This window comes from Gadus chalcogrammus, chromosome 18 (assembly GCF_026213295.1).
Source record: "Gadus chalcogrammus isolate NIFS_2021 chromosome 18, NIFS_Gcha_1.0, whole genome shotgun sequence".
NCBI classification, from domain to species: domain Eukaryota; kingdom Metazoa; phylum Chordata; class Actinopteri; order Gadiformes; family Gadidae; genus Gadus; species Gadus chalcogrammus.
The window spans coordinates 17,747,255-17,772,862 of NC_079429.1; the positions used below are offsets into that span (position 1 = coordinate 17,747,255).

The following is a 25,608-nucleotide window of genomic DNA, read 5'->3' on the forward strand; positions in this document are numbered from 1 at the left end:
GACCTTCAATCAGTGCCCTGAAGTTTGCGCTCCGAAGCTCATCGCATGCCAGACGATTAATAAAATAATCCTGAATACCTGTAAGAACATGTACTTTATTGCTACAACTGGTCGTGGTTAGCTATTTGCAACTTGTGAACATATTAGCAAACACAGCTAGTAATGGCATCTAGGTTTTATTGTTGTCATCAATTAATACACATCTTAATACATTACGTTGTCAATAAATTACCTTAATCGGTAAGTTTTGGACAGTGCCTGACATCTATCGAATTTTCCATGTTGTTGTTTATACCTGTCACTACGAAAAGTCCGCGAGCAGGATGCTTTTCAATGAAAAACCTTTAGAGGGCAGCGGCAAGTGACATTTCAGCAACGCAGCGGATTAGTGTATAGAGTTGCCGTGTAGGAGGTGGATTGATAGGTGAAAATCAATATTAAAATTCATGTAGCCCTATGCAAAATTATTCTATGGATAGGCCTACAGATTTTATGGCCCTTCTTTCTATAATGTAATTGGTTGTGGGGTGTGGCAGAACCACTATGAACAAATATCAGAAATCATACGTAAATCAATCGTTTCATTAGTAAATCTATTTTGTAAACGAATGACAGCTATACATTTAAACAAGAACAATAATAATAAAAAACAAATGCATAAGGCTGCATTCAATGCAATTAGAAGGACAAAAAAAACTTGAAAAAACACTTTTTCACAAAAATCACAAATTTTACTGTGATTTTTGCCAAGTGCAACACAATCAGTGACACACTGGGATATACTCAGTGTTGGGAAAGTTCACTTTCTACGTGAACTAGTTCAAAGTTCAGTTCACAAATTTTGAGCCAGAGAGTTAACGTTATGGATTGTACATATTTATAATTCGAAATTCGTCTCAGCCTTTATACCACAGATACTATATGGTCTAAAGCATATAACCGCGTTTTCTGATTACAGTTGAATTCATTTTCCACAATTTAACAGCTCTCGTTTTGAAAAATAATCATTCGTTTCATTGGGAATCGCGATACTTTCAACATAAAGTGTACATATATATCATTTGAAATTCGTCCCAGCCTTTATACGACAGATACTATAGGGTCTACAGCATATAATCACATTTTCTGATTACAGTTTAATGTAACAGTAAGCTGAACTCACCGCAACTTCAAATTAACCACACAGAGATTACCATGGCAACCGGTCAAACAACACAGCGTTCTGCGCGCGCATCCGCCGTGTTGATAAACAAATAACCCCCATATTGAACGAAGTTAAACTAAGCTAGCGTCCCGTTCACATGCACCAGAATGAACGAGTTCACAGTAACGTTAATCAGGCAGTAATACAGTACGTTCAGTTCATGTTCGCCCAAAATATGAACGAGTTCATGAACTATCGTTCAATGAACGCGTTCGGGCACAACACTGAATATACTATGTGGTGCCGGCCTTTTGGGTAGTGAATTGCCCTTTGCCCTTCCATAGTTGTGCTCTCTTCTTGAGCTTTTTTGTTGGCGGCCCAGTAATGAGGGCACGCCTGCCTCCAAGTGGCGTCTTCCGACGAGCCACAGGTGTCGGCTGCACTCCAATCTTCATAATTGTTTGTATGCCCCTTCTCGCCATCCTCCAAGCAACTGATCCGGCAGGGGCACTTTGCCGGCCAAATGTGGCCAGTGCAGAGATTAGCCGGCTGTCTGTTGTCATTCTGTCATAGGGGGCCAGCATCTTCTCCTGGGAGCCTTGTACAAGTCAAACCCAGACTGTACATTTTCAATGAGGCCCTCCATCATCCCCTTGACCCGAATTTCCAGCCTGCTGGCAATGGGAACAACAACATACAAGTACATCAACAAGTATTGGTTCATGGTTACTACTAGTAGCAAGTACATTTTTTGTGATTGTGCGTGTGTTTAAATGGTAGTAACTTCTGGTGTGTGTGTGTGTGTGTGTGTCACCATCCCCCCTCAAACACACATCATTTCTGATGAGTTACAGCACACCCAACAATACAGATGACCTGAAGGTCACTATCAGAGCAAGCCTAGCCCATCCATCTCTCTCCCACTGATCTGTTTTATTATTTCTCTGCTGTCCTGTTTGGGTGTAAGACCACATAACATTACAACACTTTTAATTTGAATTCTGCCCACCTCTTCCTGGTTTATTCAGATGATTCCTCACCAGCTGAGCAGCCATCACTATCGCCAGCCTCGTCCACTCCTCGGGCTGGGCTTTCTAGGCTCTCCGCTGCAGCTTCACAAAGGGGATCTAAATAAAGAACAATTTAAAGGAATTAAATATTGATTGTCTAATAAACAGTATATTCATTGAAAGTTATTTACCTGTGACAGACAGGTCTGCATTCTGATCTTCAGTCATTCCCCTGTACCAGTTGTCTGGTATGTTGTTCTTTCCTTTGTAGGGCAGAGGAATATGTTATTTCTTCGTATACTGTATCAAAATACATAAAGCATTCGATGAAGGGCAAATCTGGTGTAAATGGACCCATAGCCCTGTCTTAGAGATCCCCATGTGCTGTCCATACAGAAAAAGGGACAACAGCATTTGCCACAACACAGGCAAAGTTATGGACCAAGATACTATACCTGTTGCAATTTCATAAAATCCCTTCCTGGCAGCTGGTGTGAGTTTCCGTAATTTGTGGATGTCAACCATGAAGTTCACCTCATCCTGCTACAGTGTCACATCAAAGGAGACATGAATTTTAGCATCATTTGAGAATTAAAACGGAAATAATAGACCATGTAACAATTTCATACATTGTTGGTTCTTCTTGTGTCCTCTTTCGACTTCAACTTGATTCTGTTCTTTGCTGCGTCGATGAGCCTCCGGCAATAGTAGGCCTCCAGCCTGGTGGTAATAAAGGCCATCAGCTGGGTGATGTTGTAGTTCTTCAGCCTATAGAGGACCTGGGCCTTCAGCACCCTCATCGCACTCTCAACATAGTTGTTTGTGTCGTTCCCCCATGTGGGGAGATGGGTGCGGAGACAAATTGCCCAGGCCTCACGTCTGCTGAAAATAACCGTTAGATATTTGCAGTATCGTGGGTGAAGCTTTGCCGTGGAGTCCTCTAATGCCCCATGATATGAGGCCTCAAGTTCTCCTGGATTTTTTGCGTACACCATAGCCTTGAAGAGCTGTAGCAGGTGTTGACGGTCAGACTTTGGTACCACATTGTGTGCATCCCACAGCCACCTCCACATCGCCTGCAAAATGTGGAAAACACAGAGGATGGGCGTTGTCTGGGGATAACAATCGCTGAGGGCCTGCCTTAATGCCTGGCAGCCATCAGTCATCACCACTTGTGGACCAAGCTCTCCTCTGCGAAAAATGCGTCCTCCGGAAGAATGCTCTTGAGGAGCTGCAGTCCTGCAGTGATGACACTATGAGACTTGGATGAGGTCATCATCCTCACACCCAAGGGCAGTCTTCCATTGGCTGAGTGGGTCAAGATCAGGAACACTCTATTAGTTCTGTCGCAATTACCAGAAGAGTCCACAAAGACAATCTCTGCACTCTCAGGGACCATTGAATGGACTCGCCTCATAAGGGGACTGCATAAAACAATGATTACGTTCTTAGAATCTGCAGACATCTTTCCGCACTCTGCCCCTTCCTTTTTGTTGTACGCATCAAGTGATGCCTGTAGGCTGGAGAGCATGGCGTCCCCGGATAACTCCCCGTACGACCACTGGAAAATTTTGTAATAAAGCCTGAAATTACAATTATACACAGGATTTAGTACATTATATCACGTACATTACCAAAATTATCACAGAATCTTTCACTTGATAATAGTGATCACATTCAATTGTATGTTTTACTATTACTTACCTAAAACAGAAACTTAGATCTGGACAAATGGAGCGATCAGCAGCTTCAAAGACGTATGAGTCACCCATCTCTTCCTGAAGGTCGTATTATAGTGTGGTAAGAGCAGAAGAGGGAGAGTGGCCACTTTCAAAAAGAGTCTGCAGTTTATTGCTGGTCTCTGGTGCTACATCTCGGTGCCGCATAGCCTCAGCACACATGAGCAGGTGATGATGTGCATGTTTCAGGGTGATGTAGAGACACAATCCTTCATTGATGTGTACATCAGCAGATCTGAGTACAATACAATTATCATTACATTATTTAGAACACTGAGACAGAGTGACTTTTTTTACAAAACAGCAAGTCTGTTTTTTGGGGTAGCAAATCTATATTTGGATCTCACCTGGACTTTCTGTTCTTTGAAAAGCTTTGCCTCTTGAGAATGACATACATGAAAAATGCATTTTTTTTTTAGGATGAATTCCGCGTGTTGTGTTGGCATCTTAGGTCCACCTTCAAACACATTGAGGCCACGTTTATGCGTAGCAGGGTATTTATAGAAACGAATATTTCCCCCCCTCCGTTTTCAAAAATAACATTGTGCACACAACATCGTTTTCAAAAAAGTTGTCGTTTACATCAAAACGGATAAATACGCCGTTGGGACATTATAACTATGCCAAACCTATGGGCGGCAGTGTAGGGAGAAGGATAAAGCCATGCAAGCCAATCAGAATCCTCAGAATCAACAACAACGAATAACACGAGCGTCTTCCTGTAACAAACAAACTGTAAACATAAGGCGCTCATATGACGTTAAGCATTTCCTGGCGCATAATGTGACGTTTCAGTACCTAAAACCCCGTTTCTACCCGTTGACACGACAACACGTAACCGGCGTTTTCAGAAATCTCCACTTTGGCCAGAGTTTTTAGAAATGATCGTTTTCTGTGACAAAAACGGCGTTTTCGTGTAAATGAGAGGCCAAACCGTGTGAAAATATCTGCGTTTTCCCTTCGTGTAAACGGGGCCTAAATGAAGGTTTTGGCTCAACCCTTGCAAAAATATATTAAAGCACCTGCTATGGAATCACTTAATCCTCAGGTCAGAGTTGAAAAGAGAGAGTGCCGTAAGGTGGCGAAAGACAAATCTCAATGTTCATTATGATATGTTCAAAGAGAAACTACGTACTTTTAACCTAGAACTAAGAAATGCAAGGCAGTCTTTCTTTTCTGACATCATCACCAAAAACAGCAACAATGTACGTGCCCTGTTTGCTGCTGTTGACAGGCTAACAAACCCTCCTGTGACAGTAGCGTCTGAAAATCTTTCCACGAGGGCCTGCAATGAATTTGCCTCCTTCTTTACCGAGAAAATTCATAAAATAAGACAAGCTGTTACCGCATCAATACCAGGTTCAAGATATGTTTTATCTCTGTACCCATTTAAAATAAGTTCAGATGCCATGACAGTTTTTTCTGATAAACAAGAAAAACCTGGATGACATTATCCAACACCTGAACTCCTCCTCCTGTTGCCTTGACATTCTGCCCACAGGCTTCTTTAAAACTTTCTTTAACTGCATGGCCTCAGAAGTCCTAGAAATTGTCAACATGTCCCTTCGCACTGGTGTATTCCCACAGCCCCTGAAAACAGCAGTCATCAAGCCACTCATAAAAAAGAAAAATCTAGATACATCACTCATGAACAATTATCGGCCGATATCCAACCTACCATTTTTAAGCAAGATCATTGAAAAAGCTGTTTATCATCAGATGAATAACTGCTTTGATGTCTTTCAGTCAGGTTTTAGACAACACCACAGCACTGAGACCGCACTGGATAAAGTCCTCAATGACATCCACTTAAACACAGACAGTGGCAAAAGTTCTGTCTTAGTTTTACTGGATCTCAGTGCTGCGTTCGACACAGTTGACCACAACATATTACTAGATCGACTTGCAAACTGGGTTGGACTTTCTGGAACTGTGCTTAACTGGTTTGAATCCTACTTAAAGGAAAGAGACTACTATGTGTCAATAGGCAATTTCACATCCGAGCGAACAAATATTACATGCGGGGTCCCCCAAGGTTCCATTCTTGAGCCTCTTCTGTTTAATATATACATGCTACCGCTAGCTCAGATTATGAACAAGAACTAATTATGTTACCATAATTATGCGACACACAAATTTACATAACTATATCACCAGGAGACTATAGTCCGATTCAAGCACTAAGTAAGTACATTGAACAAATCAATGACTGGATGTGCCAAAACTTTCTTCAATTAAACAACGACAAAACTGAAGTAATTGTCTTTGGTGCGAGGGATGAACAATTAAAAGTCAGCGCACAGCTTAAATCTGTTATGTTAGAAAGCAGACACCAAGCTAGAAATCTTGGAGTAGTCATAGATTCCGACTTAAATTTCCAAAAACACATTAAATCAATTACTAAGTCAGCCTACTACCACCTTTAAAATATATCGAGAATTAAAGGGCTAATGTCTCAGCAGGACTATTTTTAGTAGACTTGACAACTGTAATAGTGTCTTTGCAGGCCTTCCAAAAAAATCAATTAGACAGCTTCAGCTAATCCAAAACGCTGCTGCTCGAGTCCTCACTAGGACCAAAAAAGTGGATCACATCACCCCAGTTCTGAAGTCTTTACACTGGCTTCCTGTCAAACAGAGAATTGATTTTAAAATATTGAAAATATATATATAAATTGGTATATAAAGCCCTAAATGGTCTAGGGCCAAAATTCATGACTGATCTGCTGATCCGCTATGAACCGACCAGAGCTCTTAGGTCGTCTGGGACAGGTCTTTTAAAAATCCCCAGAGCTAGGACTAGACAGGGAGGCGGCATACAGCGTTTATGCGCCCAATATCTGGAACGGACTGCCAGAGAGTCTGAGGTCCGCTGAGACTCTCAGCTCGTTTTAATCAGGTCTCAAAACTTTCTTGTTTCCCTTATAACCTGTCATTTTTATTTTTTGTTCAAATGTTTTATTTATTTTATTTAAATGTTGTATTTCTATCCATGTTTTAAATTTGTTTCTTTTTTGTATGTGTGTTCTATATTTGATTTTAACCCTGTGAAGCACCTTGAGTGGCCCCATGTCTGAAATGTGCTTTATGAATAAAATTGCCTTGCCTTACATGTTCTGCCTTTGTCGTTCCGCAGGGTAGCTTTTGTTCACCCGCCATGTCATTTGTGATGACTTCTGAAAGGCTTGAAGCCATATGCGAACCTCCTCCTCAGTGTGAAGTCTTACTTTAAAAGAAATGTTGCAGTTCTTGCCCTCAAGAGCCAAAAATTGACAGATATGGTAGTCCTTGATAGTCCTCAGGTAAGAGTTTCTGTCGAAGCACCAAAGACATTTAAATAGGCAAATGCATACATGCTTTTAGAAAATTGTATTGCTGTGTGTAAAAAGGGACACCAGCGTCTTCACTGTCTGAGGAAACTGTTATTTTTCCAGGTGGATAAAACCATAATGACCTCGTTTTATCATGCTTTTATCGAATCGATTGTATCCTTTTCTTTGGTTTCACGGTTTGGAAGTCTCTCTATCAAGAACAGGAACTCTCTTAATCAGGTGGTAAAATGGTCCAGTAAGCTAATTGGTGAATCTCAGCTGAACCCGGCCTCCCTGTACACTAGACAGGTACAGCGGATAACCGAGTCTATTTTAAATGACCGTTTGCACCCTTTGCACAAAGAGTTTCAGCTACTCCCTTCTGGAAAAAGGTTTTTAGTCCCAAGGTTTAAAACCAAGCGTTTTAAAAACGGCTTTGTACCAGCTGCAATCACGAGGAAGAACAAGCTGTAGAAACTGCTACATTTATCAGGGTTTTATTATATTTTAATTATGTTGGTCAGTTTTAAGTGTCCAAATTTGGATTAGCACTGGAGCGCTTTAATTGTTTTATCCACTGTATGTAACTGTCCCATTTGTGTTTGTGTGTATGTGTTGTATTAACTGTGTGACGGAAGCTCACTTTTAAATTGCAACACAAGTTTACCTACGGGTACGAATAAAGTAACCTGAACCTGTTGTAACCAAATATCTATGCCTTTAAGTTTCTTAAGCGTGCACCATGCACGGATGATAGAAGTTGATTTCCTTTTACTGATGTTGTTTGTTTAAATTGTTTAGGTGATGCGTTTGCCCAATAGCCTACAACTAAACTTTGCCAATGGGACATATACATTTAAAACCCACCCAGAAGAGGTTGTTTATCTATACCCTCTTTACTACTAAAGGGGAAAAAGGGGTTGGAACACCAATGGAACACATTATTTGTTTGCTAACAGCCCTGACCTGGAGCACCATTAACATAAGTAGTTTGACATTAACCTTGCTTTAACCACACTTTTTTTTGTTTTATTCTTATCCATCTACACCTAACCTCCAGCAGCTCCATCTCCTCAAAGTTGACATGGGTCTGCTAAATGGTGCAAGCTTTAATAAATCCTGTCATTATGCTCACAACTTCTAGAAACAGAACAGAATGGAATCTTAATGGAAATATCAAGACATGGACAAACAATTAGAAAAAAACAACTTAAACAATCACCAGCTGCCGAAAGCACTGCGATGCGCTATACATGACGTTATAAAATATAATAAATACAAAAAGGATTTACTGCAGTAGCCCCTGTGACACAACAGTTTCACAGGGGCTTTTAGACGAGTGAGCTAACGTTTGTACTTACAGAAAGGTAGCTATAGAGTTGCCGTGTAGTAGGTGGGTATCATGTGTCACATTATTGCTAAAATGATTTGTGTTGATTGATAACAAAGTTTAATTAATTTGCGTTCGTGATTTTCACAAGCCCTCTGACAATGTCCCAGCCAACAAGTCCCGCCAAGTCCCAGCCAATCAGGGATGAGTTCCCTCATGAATATTCACGAGCTTCCCGCTACCACCCTGCAAAATAAAAAATTTGCAGCCTGGCCACCAGCGAAGAAGATTGAAGAGTACACCTGTTTGCCTGCTTAATGGAGGACTACCAACAGGGAGCGACAATTCATGTCAATGTCAACAATTCAACAAGCAGCATTGAAGTATTAGAATCTTCCGATCTCTGGTAAGATGAGCATGCTTGAAATGCTTTTTTAATTTGTATAATTTCTTTGTTTGAAATAGGTTTTATAAGATTGACCATTGATGTCGTCATGCTATGTATATTTATGTATATTTATTATGTTCTCAAAGTGCGGCCCGCGGAATCATTATTATCTATAAAAAATATATATACATATATATATATATTTTTTTATTATTATATCAATATTAATTTAAACAAAAATAAATTAATATAAAGAGAGAAGTCGACTCTCTCTAGCTTTCAATTAAATCCTTTTACCTTTGTTAGTTTTAATCCGACTGTACATTACTTTGAAAGGCTGCAGCCTCGTTTCCACATATGTACATTCTCGTATGCGATCCAACCGTCTCCGACCGAAAGTCCATTCATTCCTATGTGATTCTCCGTAATGTCTGTTTTTCCTCCGAGACTCCTGCCCTCCGTAAAATTTCTGTCCGGTATGTACGTAATATACGTTCAAAAATGTTAACATTCGCCGTAGTTTTACGGAGATACCGTATGAAAGTTTTGCTAGCTCGCTTGCTTTTGATTGTCAGTTTGAAAGACAAATTGTGAGTATTTCTAATTTCGGATCCTCTATACTTCATCATTTTGATATGAAATGGTTATAATGGTTATAGATCAGTTTAATCTATATGTTTTACATAAATAACAGTCAGATATCTGTTTGATCATTCGTTTGTATGAGTTTAATATAAAATACAGTCTGATTTGATTGTATTATTTGTATAGGCCTAATTTATGGCTATGGGTACCCCTAATTATATAATTATAGTCTACTGCTGTGATTTCCCTCAATTTTAGCGCTCATTTTTATTTTTGTTAAATAGACTTTGCGATGACACCAACACGAGTGAGAGTGCTTGCCATCGCGTAACTGTATTGGCGCAATCGCCAGGGATGGCAGAGACGCATCCTGCTGGACAAGGCAGTTTTTGGCCAAGCGCTTGGAGTTTGGCGCTTATCACCGGCTGGTCCAGGAGCTGCGACTCTGGGATGGAAATGCTTTTAAAAACTTCTTCCGACTGCCCAAGCTGCTGTTCGATTCTGTTCTGTCCGTCGGGGGTCCAAAAATCGCTCGGCAGGATACCAGCTACCGCCAGGCGATCTCCCCTGCGGAGCGCCTGGCAATCTGTTTGAGGTAAGCTTATTGATAGGACTATAATTTTGATTATTTTTTATTTTTCACAACAGATAATATGAACATGTTAGTCAAAATAAAAAGCTTGCATGTTTTATGTTCGAAATACTTTATATTATTTTATTAAAAGAGATATAGGACACACACACACACACACACACACACACACACACACACACACACACACACACACACACACACACACACACACACACACACACACACACACACACACACACACACACACACACACACACACACAAAACAGTAATGCCATCAGATGTTGACATTAGTATTTGGTGATATATACAGAAAACAGCACAACTTACAGCTTGGTAAGAGCAAGATGTGTGTGGCATGTCTAAGCATTGATTACATTGTAATCAAAATCGCTGCAGCCTTTAATAGTAAATTACCTGGTAAAATTATTTTTGTCTTTCTGATTTTAGATACCTGGCAACAGGGGACTCCTACAAGTCCTTGGGGTACATCTTTCGGGTTGGTGTTTCCACGATCTCACGCATCGTGCCAGAGGTCGCAAATGCCATCTGGGACGGCTTTGTGAGAACTCACATGCAGATGCCAAAAGAGGAGGAATGGAGAGCCATCGCAGAGGAGTTCAAGAAGGAGTGGGACTTTCCCAACTGCATTGGTGCGATAGATGGGAAACACGTCACGATCCGGGCTCTACCCTGCTCAGGTTCCATGTACCACAATCATAAGGGGACCTTCTCGATTGTGTTGCTGGCAGTAGTGGATGCAAACTACTGTTTCAGGATGGTGGACGTCGGTGCCTATGGGAAAGGGAGTGATGGCGGTACCCTGAGAGCATCTGCCTTCGGAAAAGCCCTTCAAGCAGGCACACTCCACATCCCAGCTTACAGAAGCCTTCCTGGTGCTTCCGAGCTTGGTGAGATGCCACACGTGTTTGTGGAGGACGAGGCCTTCCCTCTGCAGAAGCACATCATGAGGCCCTACCCTGGAAACAACCTGACAAGGCAGAAGCGGTTGTTCAACTACCGTCCGTCTCGGGCTTGTCTGGTGGTCGAGTGTGCCTTTGGGATCCTTGCATCCATGTTCCGAATGTACTACAGAGTGATGGGGCAAAATCCTGAGCATGTGGAAGCCTGTGTAAAGGCAACCTGCATCCTCCACAACCTGCTGAGGTCAACAGAGGCCACACCTCCATCAAGAGACGAAGCAGTCCCCTTAGAAGGAGGCAGGCGTCTTGGAACAAACAACTCCACCAAGGAAGTGATGCAGGAGAGGGAGAGGTTCATGACCTATTTCAACAGCGCTGCTGGCAAGGTTTCATGGCAGAATAATAGTTTGATACCATCATCTTCATAAAAAAAAGGCCCTTTTCAGGGCCACTCACATCAATAAAGAGCAAACTTCACATACTCAGTCCCTAAAACCCATATGAATTTGTACAGTATACTTTTCTGAACACGCATCTTCACTGTGTTATGAATAAATATTTGCATAGGTTATGAAAGGATATTTTTTTCAGGCTGATAAAGTAAATTATTTGTTGTTTGTCATATAATCTTGTCAGATAATTTGCTCTATGAGTACTTGTAACATTGTCTTATTTACTTTAAAGTGAAAAGAACCAAATCAGAAACCATCTTTTTTATAAACAATCAAGTGATTTTATTTAATTAAAAAAAATAGAATTGTAACTCAATTCAATTTTATTTGTATAGCCCTTAATCACCATTACAGTCTCAAAGGGCTTAACAGGCCAAATATTTGTGACACCCCCTTTACCCATGCACCCACACGGGCAAGAAAAAACTCCCTTGAATCAGCAAGGAAGAAATCTTGAGAAGAAACGCAGTGTAGGGGATCCCTTCTTCCAGGGATGGTCAGGAGTGCAATGGGTGCCACAATTGACATACAGGTAAATACATGTACATCATATTAAAATGGTGATGGGGTTCTGGCCGGTTATCCATGAGGAGAGTCCAGGCATCCAGTCCAGTACCCGCAACACGCTAGAACAGACAGAATAGTGAATTAGAACGGAAAAGTACATAGTGGGAATGTATAATGTAATAAGAAAAGCAGAAAGCAAACAGAGTGGTCTTCACTTCGCATCTGTTGTTTTCACACTCCAAATGCAAGATTATAGAGGTGCGTTTTGAGCTTTCCTTTGAATAGCTCCACAGAGTCAGCTTCCCTGATCACTGATGGCAGCCTATTCCATAAAAAGGGGGCTCGATAGGCAAACGCTCTCTGTCCAGCCGATTTCTTTTTAACATTCGGCAATGAAAGAAGGCCGGCTCCCGAAGACCGGAGGGACCGAGAACGACTATAAGGAATAATCAGGTCCTTCAGGTAGGATGGAGATAATCCATGCAAGGCTTTATAGGTTAGCAATAGCACCTTAAAGTGCTATTGGTCGTGTTACATTTTAAATTAAAAGAACAGGAGTCACCAGGTCACAGGAGTTTGTTCTGAAAAAGCCAAATGACAAAAAGACAGAACAGCCAGGTTATAGTGACAGGTCGATCAAGTCAGGGAAATATTTGCAATAACAATTAACAAGTATATTGTAACCATTGCCCACTTACATTGAAACTCTGCCTCATACATCAGGCGATGTATCTGGAGCTTTAAGAGTGCCTTCTTGCTAAGCTCCAGCCGCCGCAGTGATGGCAGGAGGCTTAGCAGGAAATGGTCGTCCTCATCCACGACCGGAATAGTAGTGAGACTGGGGCCAGCTGTTCTCTCCAGGGCGAGCATCAGGTTTCGCTCAAAGGCTGAGTTGGAGTTGGTAGCTGCCAAGAAGGCCTCCAGTTCACTCTCATTCACACTCTCATCCACACCATTCTCACAACTCTCTGGCATGTTGCTTGTCGTCATCCTGGATGCCACGAAGGGGTCTATAAAGGCCATCAGTCCAGCATGGCACCAGGGCCACCTGTTGCTGGCAGCGCTGCCACTGGCTGTTGTTTCTGATGCCTCCCTCCTCTCCCTCACATATCGATCCCTCAGGTCGCGCCACCTTTTCTTAGTCTTTTTCTGTGAGAGAACAAGGGAAATAGATATTAAGTTGTTGCCATTTCAAATAATATCTACATTTTCAGATAACTCTACATTACAATAAACATTAATGATCCTATGATTTTATATTACTTCATTCTATTTATGCTTGGGCTAAAAGAAAACCTCTGTACTACAGTACAGTATCAGGTTTGGGTATAGCAACATATTCCATATTATTGGGAAGACAATAAAAAAACTTTACTTTCCAACATTAAACATTTCAAAGTAATCTGGCCTACCCTATTGTGTCATACTTGAGTAAATTGGGATATTTATAACACTATGCTAAAGGGGTAAAATAGCCTACCTGTCATAACCAATTTATTAACAATACGGCTGTATTCATTAGGCATAATAAGCCTAAAACTTATTAGCAAACATGAATTGGTCAACCATGCTATCAACGGTCACCCGCTCTTTTTAATTAAATATATTTCACAAAACATATAATTCCCTGGCAGGCCAAACTCCTCACCGATCTCTTTCCAACCCTGGTTGGTTTTGTTTTTATCTCGCTAGATGTCGATCCTCATGATCCACAGTACCGGTCTCCTAAAAACGGCCATTATCATGCGTTCCATCTTTTTGGCTGTCCGTAAATAAATTCATGTCCGTACGTAAAGCACTAGCGACCCCTTCCGTAAATTTACAGAAGCACGGATACGAAAAACATACGTACGTGGAAACGAGGCGTGAACCTCAGTTTCGTGATTCAGACCTCACTTGACCTCAATCCCAGAGGTCCACGGTGCAATGTTTTTTTTGACCACTGGGATGCTGGCGGCGTTTCCCTCCAATTTTTTTTTCTTTTGGCGGCACTCAGTCAAATTTTGGGTTCCTAAATTGGCCCTCAGTTGTCAAAACTTTGAGAACCCTGTAGCGGTTTATGTAAAATGTATGTAAAATAGAAAGCAACTAATGTTAGACTTAGTAAGAGCAGTGAAGTTAACTTCAACAAGTTAGCCCCTATAGCCTTGCTTGATCGCTAACGTTAGTTGAAAGGTTATTATTATTATTTTATTTTGTCATTAGTTGTATCTAAAAGCATTTCTATATTGTCAGAGGTCGATAAACAATATATAATTATGTAAAAATATGGGCCTAACAGAGTATAGTAACAGTATTTTTCCATTATCTATAAGGCTATTCCATACAGGAACATAAGGCACATATAAAAGGTAATTAGGAAAAATACGTTCAAACATATACATTTAAACAAAAAGAGATATAGATCCATATGAAAATGTAATTATAGTAAGCCCCAATGCTACAGCCCCCCTTTATTCTCATCCATCGTAATTCTGTAAAGGTAATATCTTCATTGATCTACATTATTTAATGTTAGTTTAATCTATTCGGAAAAGGTCAATTTAAAAATCGCTATTTGGTTGTAGCTTGCATTTAGCCTTAACAATAATGTTTGTACTATGGGGCTTTTCTATCACTTAAGGCCATGTTGGATTAACAATGTATTGATTTGATGTCAATAATTCTAATAGGTTTAGTAGTAGATATCAACTGTCATTTTGAATGTGACTAAACATGGATGGTTGAAGACAAGGTCCATCAAGCATCATTTTACATTATTTTGTCTCTTCTAACAGTTCTGCATTTCTAACATAAGAAATCCTGTAATTCCTGTTGCAAGATAAATTATAGTGTTTTCATTTTCCTCTGTCTTACAGATCCCGTCTGTCCCGTCTGTGTCTCCAACTCTAACTGCAGAAGCCACTGTCTCCAAGTCAGTACTTTGTTCTCAATCTTATATATATTCTATCATTTACCCAACTCACTGTCCAAACATACATGCCCTTTTACTTTTACTGGACTGTGCCTAATCCTCCTACACTGTGTTCTTATTTTTCTTATCAAGCTGTTTATGCTTTTGTTATTTAGTGCCGTTGAAATGGCAAATCAGCAAGACAGAGGCAAAGCAGAGCAGTCTATGTTCCTTGCTGATATGCTTCTTGCTCGAGAAAAAGTGAGTGTCAGTCTTTAGTGAGAGTTATCTTGCATTAATATTGTTTATGCCAACGTTTTTGTATAATATTTTTCTTTATACTGCTTTTGATAAATGGCACAATTACAAAGTGTCATCATACAATGATCACTTTCTGTCAAGCAGAAAAAGGAGGCAAAGGGCAAAGCAGCATCTAGAAAAGGTGAAGTTAAATGGGTGGAGAGGGATTATGATGGTCGTCCAATTCCCAAAAGGAGCAGAAGTGGAGGAACACGGATGGGAGCCTCAGCTACAGGTATTTTATGTCTTTCAAGATTATTTGTTGTGATTACCCACTTACATAATCTCTCCTAAAGGCTGACTAGTTGGAAAATTAATGGATTATTAGATCAGGAGATCACTGGAGATCATAATATTATTATATTATGATCTCCTGTTTTGAAAACAGTATATTCAGACATCACCCTTAAAAATTTGTCTTGTTTCCTGCAGGAAAGTCTTCCAGACATTAGCCACCATCAGTGGTTAATGGGTTGATTATTCATTGTGAGAACTTGTTTTCTTTGCAATTTAATGTGACTGCTTTTAGTCGCTATAATAACATTTAATTTTTAACAGATTAAACTCATCTCTACTTTTCTGTCTGTACATTCTTTCAGTTGTTTCTCAGGATGTTCACGAGGACTCTGCCCCTTTTGAGTCAGCTGGGGAGGATCATGCAGTGTCAGAGTGCTCTCAACAGTAGGATGACAACTTACTCTAATTAAGCAAGTTAGCAAAAAAGGAAAAATGGATTTTACATATATATTTTTTATATATATATAAAAAAATATGTTCTTCAGAAAATGAGATGCAGAAACTTCTGGACCTTCTAACAATGGACATTAGGACAAAGGACCATCCGTCGACGTCAGAATCATGGTCGTCGCGTCAATCTGCAGCCAAAGATGAGTGGCGGCAAGGCCGTATCATTAGAATCACTGTTTGCTGTCATGCAATGAGGTTCCAAATAACATGCTGCCACTGTTTATCTCAAGCAGTCATTCGTAGCAGGGTATTTATAGAAACAAATATTTCCCCCCATCCGTTTTCAAAAATAACATTGTGCACACATCGTTTTCAAAAAAGTTGTCGTTTACATCAAAACGCATAAATACGCCGTTGAGCGCCATTATAACTATGCCAAACCTATGGGCGGCAGTGTAGGGAGAAGGATAAAGCCATGAAAGCCAATCAGAATCCTCAGAATCAACAACAACGAATAACACAAGGGTCTTCCTGTAACAAACAAACAGGAAACAAAGGGCGCTCATATGACGTTAAGCATTTCCTGGCGCATAATGTGACGCTTCAGAACCTAAAACCCAGTTTCTCCCCGTTGACACGACAACACATAACCGGCGTTTTCAGAAATCTCCACTTCGGCCAGAGTTTTTAGAAAGGATTGTTTTCTGTGATAAAAACTGTGTTTTCGTGTAAATGAGAGGCCAAACCGCGTGGAAATATCTGCGTTTTCCCATCGTGTAAACAAGGCCTTAATTTGTCCCTTTTCAGCCATCTCACTGATAATTGAGCATATTTTTTTCGTAAATCTATTGCCTACTGTCAGACCGGAGTTGTGCTCTTGTGAACCATCAAACTTCATGAAGTCAGCTGGCAGAGCAATCATTTTGGCTACCATGAATGGTATAATCTATTGCTTTTTATTTATTTTCATGTATTTATTTTTAAATATTTTCATGTTTAATGTGTTATAAATAACAATGCATCTACTGTTCTACATTTTTTTTACCAATGTTTTTAGGTCGGTATGATCTAGGATGCCAAACTTGGCATGCAAGTCATGTCCAGCCCAGTGGACACCTGACCGAAATGATTTAATAAGAAGTGGGTATTGGCCAGCGTCTGTCAAGAGCGACACATTGATTGCAGCTGATCTGCTTACAACGTTTGAAGAAATGAAAACCACAGCACCAAATCTATCAAGACAGGGGTTTTTGCGGATGTTGGACGGGAAGACTTCTCACTTTGGAAGAATAAGATTGGTGTTGACTAAAGTTGCCTAAAGTAGTGACAAGGATATAACTATTGTTGTTTTAATTTACCAATTCCTGTTCTTTCCTTCTATCCTTCCTTCTTTCATTATCAACTGTAAAATGTACAGACTGGAAAAATACATGGAGACATCTTCCAAAGGAGCTTTTTGGAGCATAAATTCTGTAATTACAAATGTGAGAAGATGTCAAGTGTGGAGCACTTTACCTGCGCAGCATGTACCCCCAACATGCTGGCACTGTGTGCAGATGGCAACCGAAAGGTTTACAGATTTCAGAATCCTTTGTCTAAAGGATGAGTGGTTTTATGCTATGTGAAGTTAACATAATTAAACATACTTAAAATAATATTCTTTCTTGTTTTATTAAGGTCTGAACAACCGCATTTTGATGGTGCATTCATTGCGAAAGATGCCGATGTGCACAATTTTGTTGAGGACATCATGAGCAAACAATATTTTTTTGTTGCTTACAATACAGAGTGTCACCAAAGAAATAAATAAGAATTAGTTATTATGTCCCTCTAGACCAGTTTAGGTCTATTTAAGTATCACAGACTAGTATCTTCCCTTTCAAGAAGTCATTGGAGCAGTATGGTATCTCCAAAGCAATATGTGCTGATGAAATCTAATATGTTGGCATCCTAAAAGGGAAGTCTATTAGCTACACTTTATAATTATTGTAATAGATGGTTAGAATTAATGCAGCTTGTTGCCCTGCCTTTATTATTTTCAGTTTACCTGGATTAGGAAAAGCAGAATAATATTTTTTCTGAAGCTGCTTCCTCAGTAGTAGTTTGAGTAGTAAGAAAGTAAAACTCTTCTGTCTCCAATTGATGCAAAAAATGCCAGTTAGGCCTTGACTCAATGGTTCTGATTAATTGTAATAATTTTAGAGTAAGTCAGATCTTAACCAGGATTTTCCTTATGGAGACGGCTGGCAGAGGAAGCTGCGGGGTCAGTCAGTGTGTCAACTTATCAATCGATAAAAGAAACTCCTCTGAGTTGTTATCTGTCCGACTGAAATATGTTATTTTATGGCATAAGGCCACCACTTAATCGCAATACACTCTCAACACACTCTTTATCGGGGGGGTATACCACGAACCTCGCTGAACATACCAGGGCTTTCTTGGGAAAACCTGGCTCGACAGAGAGGCAACTCGCAATCAGAGTTAAATGGTACCACAACGCTCACTTTAGATTCAATTAGTCGAACCAGGTTTTCTGCTTTAGGTTCAATGCGCGTTCACATAAAAGGGGCGTTTATCGCGTCATTTGACTCACCCTTGAAGGGAAAAACGGTCTGTCTAGTTACTGGATCAGATAAAATGAGACGGAGAGGTAATAAAGTCTATCGGCACGAGGACCTTGGATTTATTAAGTAAAGTGGCAACGGTTATACAGAGTCATAAAGCGTGAGAAATCGAATATGTCTAAGTCCCTAATCAGCGCTGATGGTTCGTCCAGAGCTTCGCCTCCGTGGAAGGTCTGCTTCAGAAGAAAGGGGAGAAGTGTCTGTGTGATACAGTTTTATGCTGTATCTTCCTCTTGGTGAGGTGTGTGCGTTTGAGACGTATGTGGTTCTGTGTGTCTTTGCGTGACCTTGGCTCTCAGGCCCTAGTGTATCTCCTCGTGTTCCTCCTGATGGGGGAGCGCCTCAAAGAGTCTCCTGATTGTGGCCCTCCCGTTCTGAGGATGAAACAGTGCAGTATCTTCCTCTTGGTGAGGTGTGTGCGTTTGAGACGTATGTGGTTCTGTGTGTCTTTGCGTGACCTTGGCTCTCAGGCCCTAGTGTATCTCCTCGTGTTCCTCCTGATGGGGGAGCGCCTCAAAGAGTCTCCTGATTGTGGCCCTCCCGTTCTGAGGATGAAACAGTGCATTGTCTGAGTGTTTACCATTTGCCTGGCGGAGAAATGGGGCCTTAGCTCTGGCCTCGACCTGACTATGTTATCATGTGTGTGTTATGTGTTTAAAAGTTGAATGTGACTGCCATGTGTTGTGCTCATCAGGCGTTAAGAGTTGACTATTGTAAGGTGACTGCCATGTGATGTGCTGATCAGGCTGGGGTAGGAGTTAGCTATATTTATAATGTACATGTGATGTGCTCAGCAGGTTATTTTGCCCAACATATCCCCCTCAAGTCGTCGCAAGACGACTTTTACTCATTTGGGGTACGAGGGATAGGACTCCAGCACGGGACTACCATCATAACACCATTAGAAATAACAGAAAGAAGGCAAATGACCATAAAAACAAACAACCATGAGCATGGGACTAAAACAACTCGCTGGACCGGGTGTATGGGGAACCACGTGGGAGAAACGCTACCCATGCTTCAGACATGGGTATGCCATACACACCCCACCTAGGGGGTGGCATCCACCCCGGCCTTACATCGCGAGCAGACAATACCAACAATACTGGCCGCAGATAATACACAAAAAAGAGAAAAAAAATAAAAAAATAAAAAAAATAAAAATACAACAAGCATACAACAATACTAAAACAAATATCAAACGATACCAAAAAAAAAAACAACAACCAACAACAAAGCTGGCCACACAACAAAACCAACACCAAACCATAATAATAACAACGAATTGCAACAATAAAACAAACTCCGAACAATAACAGTATCAGCAAAAAGCAACAATAAGACTAACAGTAAACAATAACAAAAATGCAACAATCACACAGACACTACACAATAATAATCACAGGAAAGAAATGCAACCATGAAACGTGTCCCTAAATAACAATAATAATATCAGAAAGATATGAGGTACACAACGAATGGCAATCCCCCTCAACCCATCCCTAGATGACCACACACTAAGGATGTGAGGAGGAGTTAACTGGTCGTGTAACAATAAGCAATCACACGCATGGGGTATCCAGGGTAGGCCCGGGGCACGGGAACAACTAAGAAACCACGGAATAGTCCTGAGCGTCATCACGGGCAGGTGGTCGCAAGGCGCCACCTGAGCATTAGACCCTTTTATTCAACTGCGCTCAGGACCTCATCTGATAAATCTAGTGGGACAGCGATATAAACAACAACATTTGCGTTCCCGGCGTCGGTTGCGTAGACGCGGGCATAGATATGGGAGCGGCTAAAAACAGTGAAGCGTACAGAAGCGAATACAGCCAGGGGCGCCCTCAAGCCTTAAGGGAACGGGCCGCAGCCCCTGGTACCGGAACGCAGATCCCTGGTCCGGGCGACGTGGGTGCATCAGGTGGGAGGGGGGGTGGTGCCGTTGGCGGGGACGGGAATGGGGCAGCCCACCTGGAGAGGTTACTAGTACGTCACAGGCGGGGGGGGAGGGGGGTGTCGTGGTGGGGTTTGCTTGTAGTGGCTGGGATGGGGAAGGGGGGGGGGGGGGGGGGGGGGGGGTCAGGTGATCTTCATGTATTGGCGCGCTGCATTGCGTGGGGGGCTCTTGGACAGTGGGGCAGGGGTCTGTTCCATGTTCTCCAGCCGGATCAGGTCGGGCCCCTCTGGTGGTCCCTCGTCCAAACTCTCGATCCCCAGGTAAGCTTGGATGGCACCTGCTGCACCTGTAGCGCCCATCGCTCATTGGGCTCTCCATCCATCCTGTGAAGGGGTCATTAATGCCGGAATTCTCTCTGCCAAATCTAATCTGAGGGACTGTAACCCTGCCAGCACCCTGGCCACCGACCCATCCGGTGCTGTGTTATTGGGGATAAAAGTACAACATGTCGTCTTTATCATCCCACACACCCCTCCTTGCTCTGCCAATAGCATATCTATATCTATATAGTCCCTTGACCTTATCCGTGGAAAAATTGACAAAACTTTGCTGATTATAGTATATACTATTTATCCAAACAACATTTTTGTTAATAGTGGACCACCAAAACAGGACTGATTCAAACCCTGCCGAAATCTGATTGCATCATCCTTGGGTAGTTGGTCGGCTCCGGGCGTGTCTGCATCTGGCTCCTCCTCTGGCCCTGGAACTTTGTGTTCCTCTTGCTGGAATTACAAACTTATGTACAACAGTTAGATGTTCAAACATATTTTCCTTAATCCTATTTCTAATTATTCTAATGGAAGTCCCTTTTGGGACCCTTGAATGTTAAGTGAAGGCATGGGTCGACCCTTAAGCATTTCATGCGGGGTTAGATGCGTCGTTCTGTTAGTTTTCATGCGATAACTCATTAGTGTCAGTGGTAGTGCATCAATTCAATTTAGTGCCTGCACAAATGTTGTTAATTTTTGTCTTGAGCGTCCCATTCACTCTTTCCACCATACCTTGTGGTTGAGGATTGGGGCGTAATCTAGTCTTTATTTGACATGCAAATGTTGAATCACTTGTTTGAGTGTTCTCTGAATAAACGTTTTGTCTGAGCTTATTTCTGACGGAAGTCCAAACCTTGCCTTGACTTCTCCAGTCAGAAACTTGATTACTGTAGTCGCACTTTGGTCTTTTGATGGGACTGCTTCTACCCATCTGTTGAACACTGTATTTCACACTCATTTAGCTGGATGTCAATCATTGTTTGCAAGTATGGTGAAGAAAAACCTTGTTTTCTAATTATTATTATTATTATTATTATTATTATTTTTTTTTAATTCTCAATACCTCCCCCCTTGCGCAATGGTCAAAACCATGCACATTAAATGATAAGCAAATCTAAGAACGCCGTTGGTGCAACCAACGTCTAACCTTAACCATCAGCAAATTAAAGCCAATCTTTTGGGAAGGGAAATCGAAACCAGTATGTCCAAAACCAAAGCCCAATATGGGTGGGTTTACCATCAGCCGCCTGAAACCACGCTGTTCCAAAGTCATGCACTAAACCGAAAAACGTACATGCGTTAGTGGGCTTCTATACCACAAAGGTAAAATAAAATAAAATAAAATAAAACGCGACATGCCCCGTTCCAAGACCACCTCTGCTGCCAGAGCTGACATATCTGACCCCTGTTCCTCCTCCACCTTACACCCCACCCGGCACTTCCTATGATTGTTGCAGCTCGTGACTTCATGATCAAGTAAGCCAATGCCCACAGCGACTCTGCCAAGTAATCGTGACTGTGCCTGCCTTAGGTCGTCCCGGGTGTCAAGGTGGGATCTTACCCGTCGTTGGCTAACCAGCCTTCCATACTGGCTCGCTGCAGGATGCCATACCTGGGATACAATCAATCCCCACCCATATGGTGGTATAGATCGCAAAGTGGAGGGATGGAGACAGAGTCTTCAGCCCCAACTGCCCTATGCAGCCAAATGTGTGTGCGTAATGAATACTCCTCAGGGAAACTATAAAACAAAAAGTCATTTATCAGAGTTAAAATTATTAAAGTGTTGCAGCAGCAGTAGTGGCATTTGAAAGGTAAACCCACTACTTCCGAATCCAAATTGACAACATAGCATGTAGGATCCCTTCCCAGCAGATGTGGCATCAATCCACCTGTCATCCTTGACCAAAGAGATACACCCCATATTTTAATAGGTGTAGTCCTACCTGTACAGTTTATCAAGATTACGTTTTTACTTTATGTATATATATTTTTTTAATTATTATCCTCATCTTTATCATATCCATATTTATTCAATTATTCTTTCCTGTGTGAAAATAATATGAATCACTTAGTTAATAGAAACACCTTCTTTAGTCCAATTGCATTAGATTAGCATCACTGTTGTCCCATTAAAGTATCAACGTTATTGTCCTTATAACCTCCTCATGAACTTCGATGTTCATCATCATGAATGATAACTGTTGTCCTAGGAAGACAAAAAACAAAACTAAAACTAAAACAAATTAGCCATAATGTGAATATCCACTGTGTGTCTCCCTGTTTCTCTCTCCCTCCTTCGGGAGAACACGCTCTCTCTCCCTCCTCAGTACGGGGTGCTGTTTGGTGCAAGACAACAGATAAGGGTGGAATGTGGCTTCTCTCTCTCTCTGCGTGTCTCCCACCCACGTTGGGTGCGGCCATAACGCCTTGAAAGCGAGTGTGCTCTGGGGGCTGGGTGTGAGAGAAACCATGGGTAGTTCCTTTTCTCGGCCAGCAGAGGGGTTGTTCAGGTGAAACCTATGGACAGAGACTACAAGGAACTTCAAACATGGCAGACAGGGAACTACAAATTGATCAAAGCCTGAAAACTCAACAGAGCTCTACCTGCATTCCTTGGATATGTGGTATTTTATGGCGTATGGCCACCACACGCTTTCAGTTGAACACACTCTATTTCCTTTCTCTGTACTGTGTGTTAGTGTGTCTCTCTGTACTGCCTGAATGGTGTAGCTCGACAAATGGGGGGGGAAATGTGTTCTCTCTCTCTCACCCTTCCTCACTCCCCTTAGGGTCAAGCAGCAGCTAGGACCGTTAACAGATAAGCCTGGAATGCAACATCCTCAACTCTCCATCATGGAACAAGGCCTAATAACTATCTCTCACACACAAAAAGATCCTTCTGTCCCTTCATTCACAAATAACTTTTCACTTTATTATATATAACTTAATACTGCTCCCCCTTTCCAAATTTCTATATACACAAAACTAGAAGCTGACCACCGAAATTGGTACAGGCCTCGTCAGGCCGAACCAAAACACCCTCACAGGTTCTAACTTCCATACAATTTTAGGGAGGGGAACTACAACATGAGGTGGAGTAGAGGACTTCAAATATGGTGGACGGGGACCTCAAATGGGAGGACTACACATATGGGAAAGGGGATTACACTCTGGGCCTGAAAACCATACAGAGCCCCTTCTCGTGGTCCTGAAACAACCGTTCATTGTTAGAAAAACACGCACTCTATCACTACCTCCAACTGTCTAGAGGGAAAATGGTCCCTCTCGATCGTCCTCCGACTTTAGCTCTCCTTGCTATCTCTCTCGCTCCCTCTCACACACACACCTAAACAGACCTTTCTCATTCTGTCTCCTCCAAACGCACACACAGAAACATCACCTCTTGCGTACACGCGCACAGAGACGCACACAGCCTTTCTCACTCTGTCTCCTCTAAACGCACACACAGAAACATATCGACAGACCTCTCGTTCTGTCTCCCACAGCCACAAACATCAGACACGGTAAAATAGCGTTGAGCATAACAAAGCAAGCAAGCGTTGCACACATAGCTGGGTTATCATTGATTGATTTATTTCTATATTAAGCCGGCCCACAAATACGCTCGTTCTCTTTCTTTCTCTCTCTCTGGGCCTCTTACACACACACACACACACACAGCCACTCCGTCACTCTCTCTCTGGGCCTCTTACACACACACACACAGCCTCTCTCACGCATACACACACTGTCTCTCTGTGTGTCACTCGTGCCCCAGGCATACGGTTTCCTCTGCAAAGGGACTCTAACCTTCTTACCACATAGAATTATTTAATACACATTCATTACCTGGCCATCGGTAGTCTTGTATCACTATGACCGATTCTTATAGGCCCTTCTCATTCCCTCTGGGTTCCACCCGCGGCCCAGGCATCCCTCTGGGCTCCACTCTTGGCCCAGGCATACAATATTCGGCCATCGGTAGTCTTGTATCACTATGACCGATTCTTATAGGCCCTTCTCATTCCCTCTGGGTTCCACCCGCGGCCCAGGCATCCCTCTGGGCTCCACTCTTGGCCCAGGCATACAATATTCGGCCATCGGTAGTCTTGTATCACTATGACCGATTCTTATAGGCCCTTCTCATTCCCTCTGGGTTCCACCCGCGGCCCAGGCATCCCTCTGGGCTCCACTCTTGGCCCAGGCATACATTATTCGGCCATCGGTAGTCTTGTATCACTATGACCGATTCTTATAGGCCCTTCTCATTCCCTCTGGGTTCCACCCGCGGCCCAGGCATCCCTCTGGGCTCCACTCTTGGCCCAGGCATACATTATTCGGCCATCGGTAGTCTTGTATCACTATGACCGATTCTTATAGGCCCTTCTCATTCCCTCTGGGTTCCACCCGCGGCCCAGGCATCCCTCTGGGCTCCACTCTTGGCCCAGGCATACATTATTCGGCCATCGGTAGTCTTGTATCACTATGACCGATTCTTATAGGCCCTTCTCATTCCCTCTGGGTTCCACCCGCGGCCCAGGCATCCCTCTGGGCTCCACTCTTGGCCCAGGCATACATTATTCGGCCATCGGTAGTCTTGTATCACTATGACCGATTCTTATAGGCCCTATGGTCTCGAGGGTATTCTTTCACCATGCAACGAGCCGATATTCGATGTGTCACGCGTTCAGGGTTAATCGGGTTTATGGGGAAATGCTGGAATGCAACTCTATTCGTCCCCACGAGATATCCCGTAGCGAACCGCTCTCACAGTCTCACCTCCTAATGTGGTTCCTATATAACTATGCAGAGTTTGGATTTTATCAACAGGTTCTGCCTACCTTTTGTTGGGCGGCCGCGAGGTGAGACTGCAGGAATCGGTCCGGTGCT

At 42.2% G+C, this 25,608-nt stretch overlaps 2 protein-coding genes and 1 pseudogene across 2 annotated transcripts; 1 reads left to right on the top strand and 2 right to left on the bottom strand.

Moving 5' to 3' along the window:
- Positions 1 to 949: 949 nt before the first annotated feature.
- Positions 950 to 8,272, bottom strand: LOC130371048 (uncharacterized; annotated as a pseudogene).
- LOC130371273 (uncharacterized) lies at positions 2,428 to 3,851 on the bottom strand. Its single transcript, XM_056576996.1, has 2 exons — positions 2,784 to 3,851; positions 2,428 to 2,697 (listed from the first exon to the last, which is right to left on the bottom strand). The coding sequence occupies exons 1-2, from the start codon at positions 3,318 to 3,320 to the stop codon at positions 2,440 to 2,442; spliced, it is 795 nt and encodes a 264-aa protein (XP_056432971.1). The 5' UTR covers positions 3,321 to 3,851; the 3' UTR covers positions 2,428 to 2,439.
- Positions 8,273 to 8,850: 578 nt separating the features above from the next.
- On the top strand, positions 8,851 to 11,451 carry LOC130371049 (uncharacterized). Its single transcript, XM_056576676.1, has 3 exons — positions 8,851 to 8,939; positions 9,859 to 10,101; positions 10,551 to 11,451. The coding sequence occupies exons 1-3, from the start codon at positions 8,851 to 8,853 to the stop codon at positions 11,449 to 11,451; spliced, it is 1,233 nt and encodes a 410-aa protein (XP_056432651.1).
- The last annotated feature ends 14,157 nt before the right edge of the window (positions 11,452 to 25,608 follow it).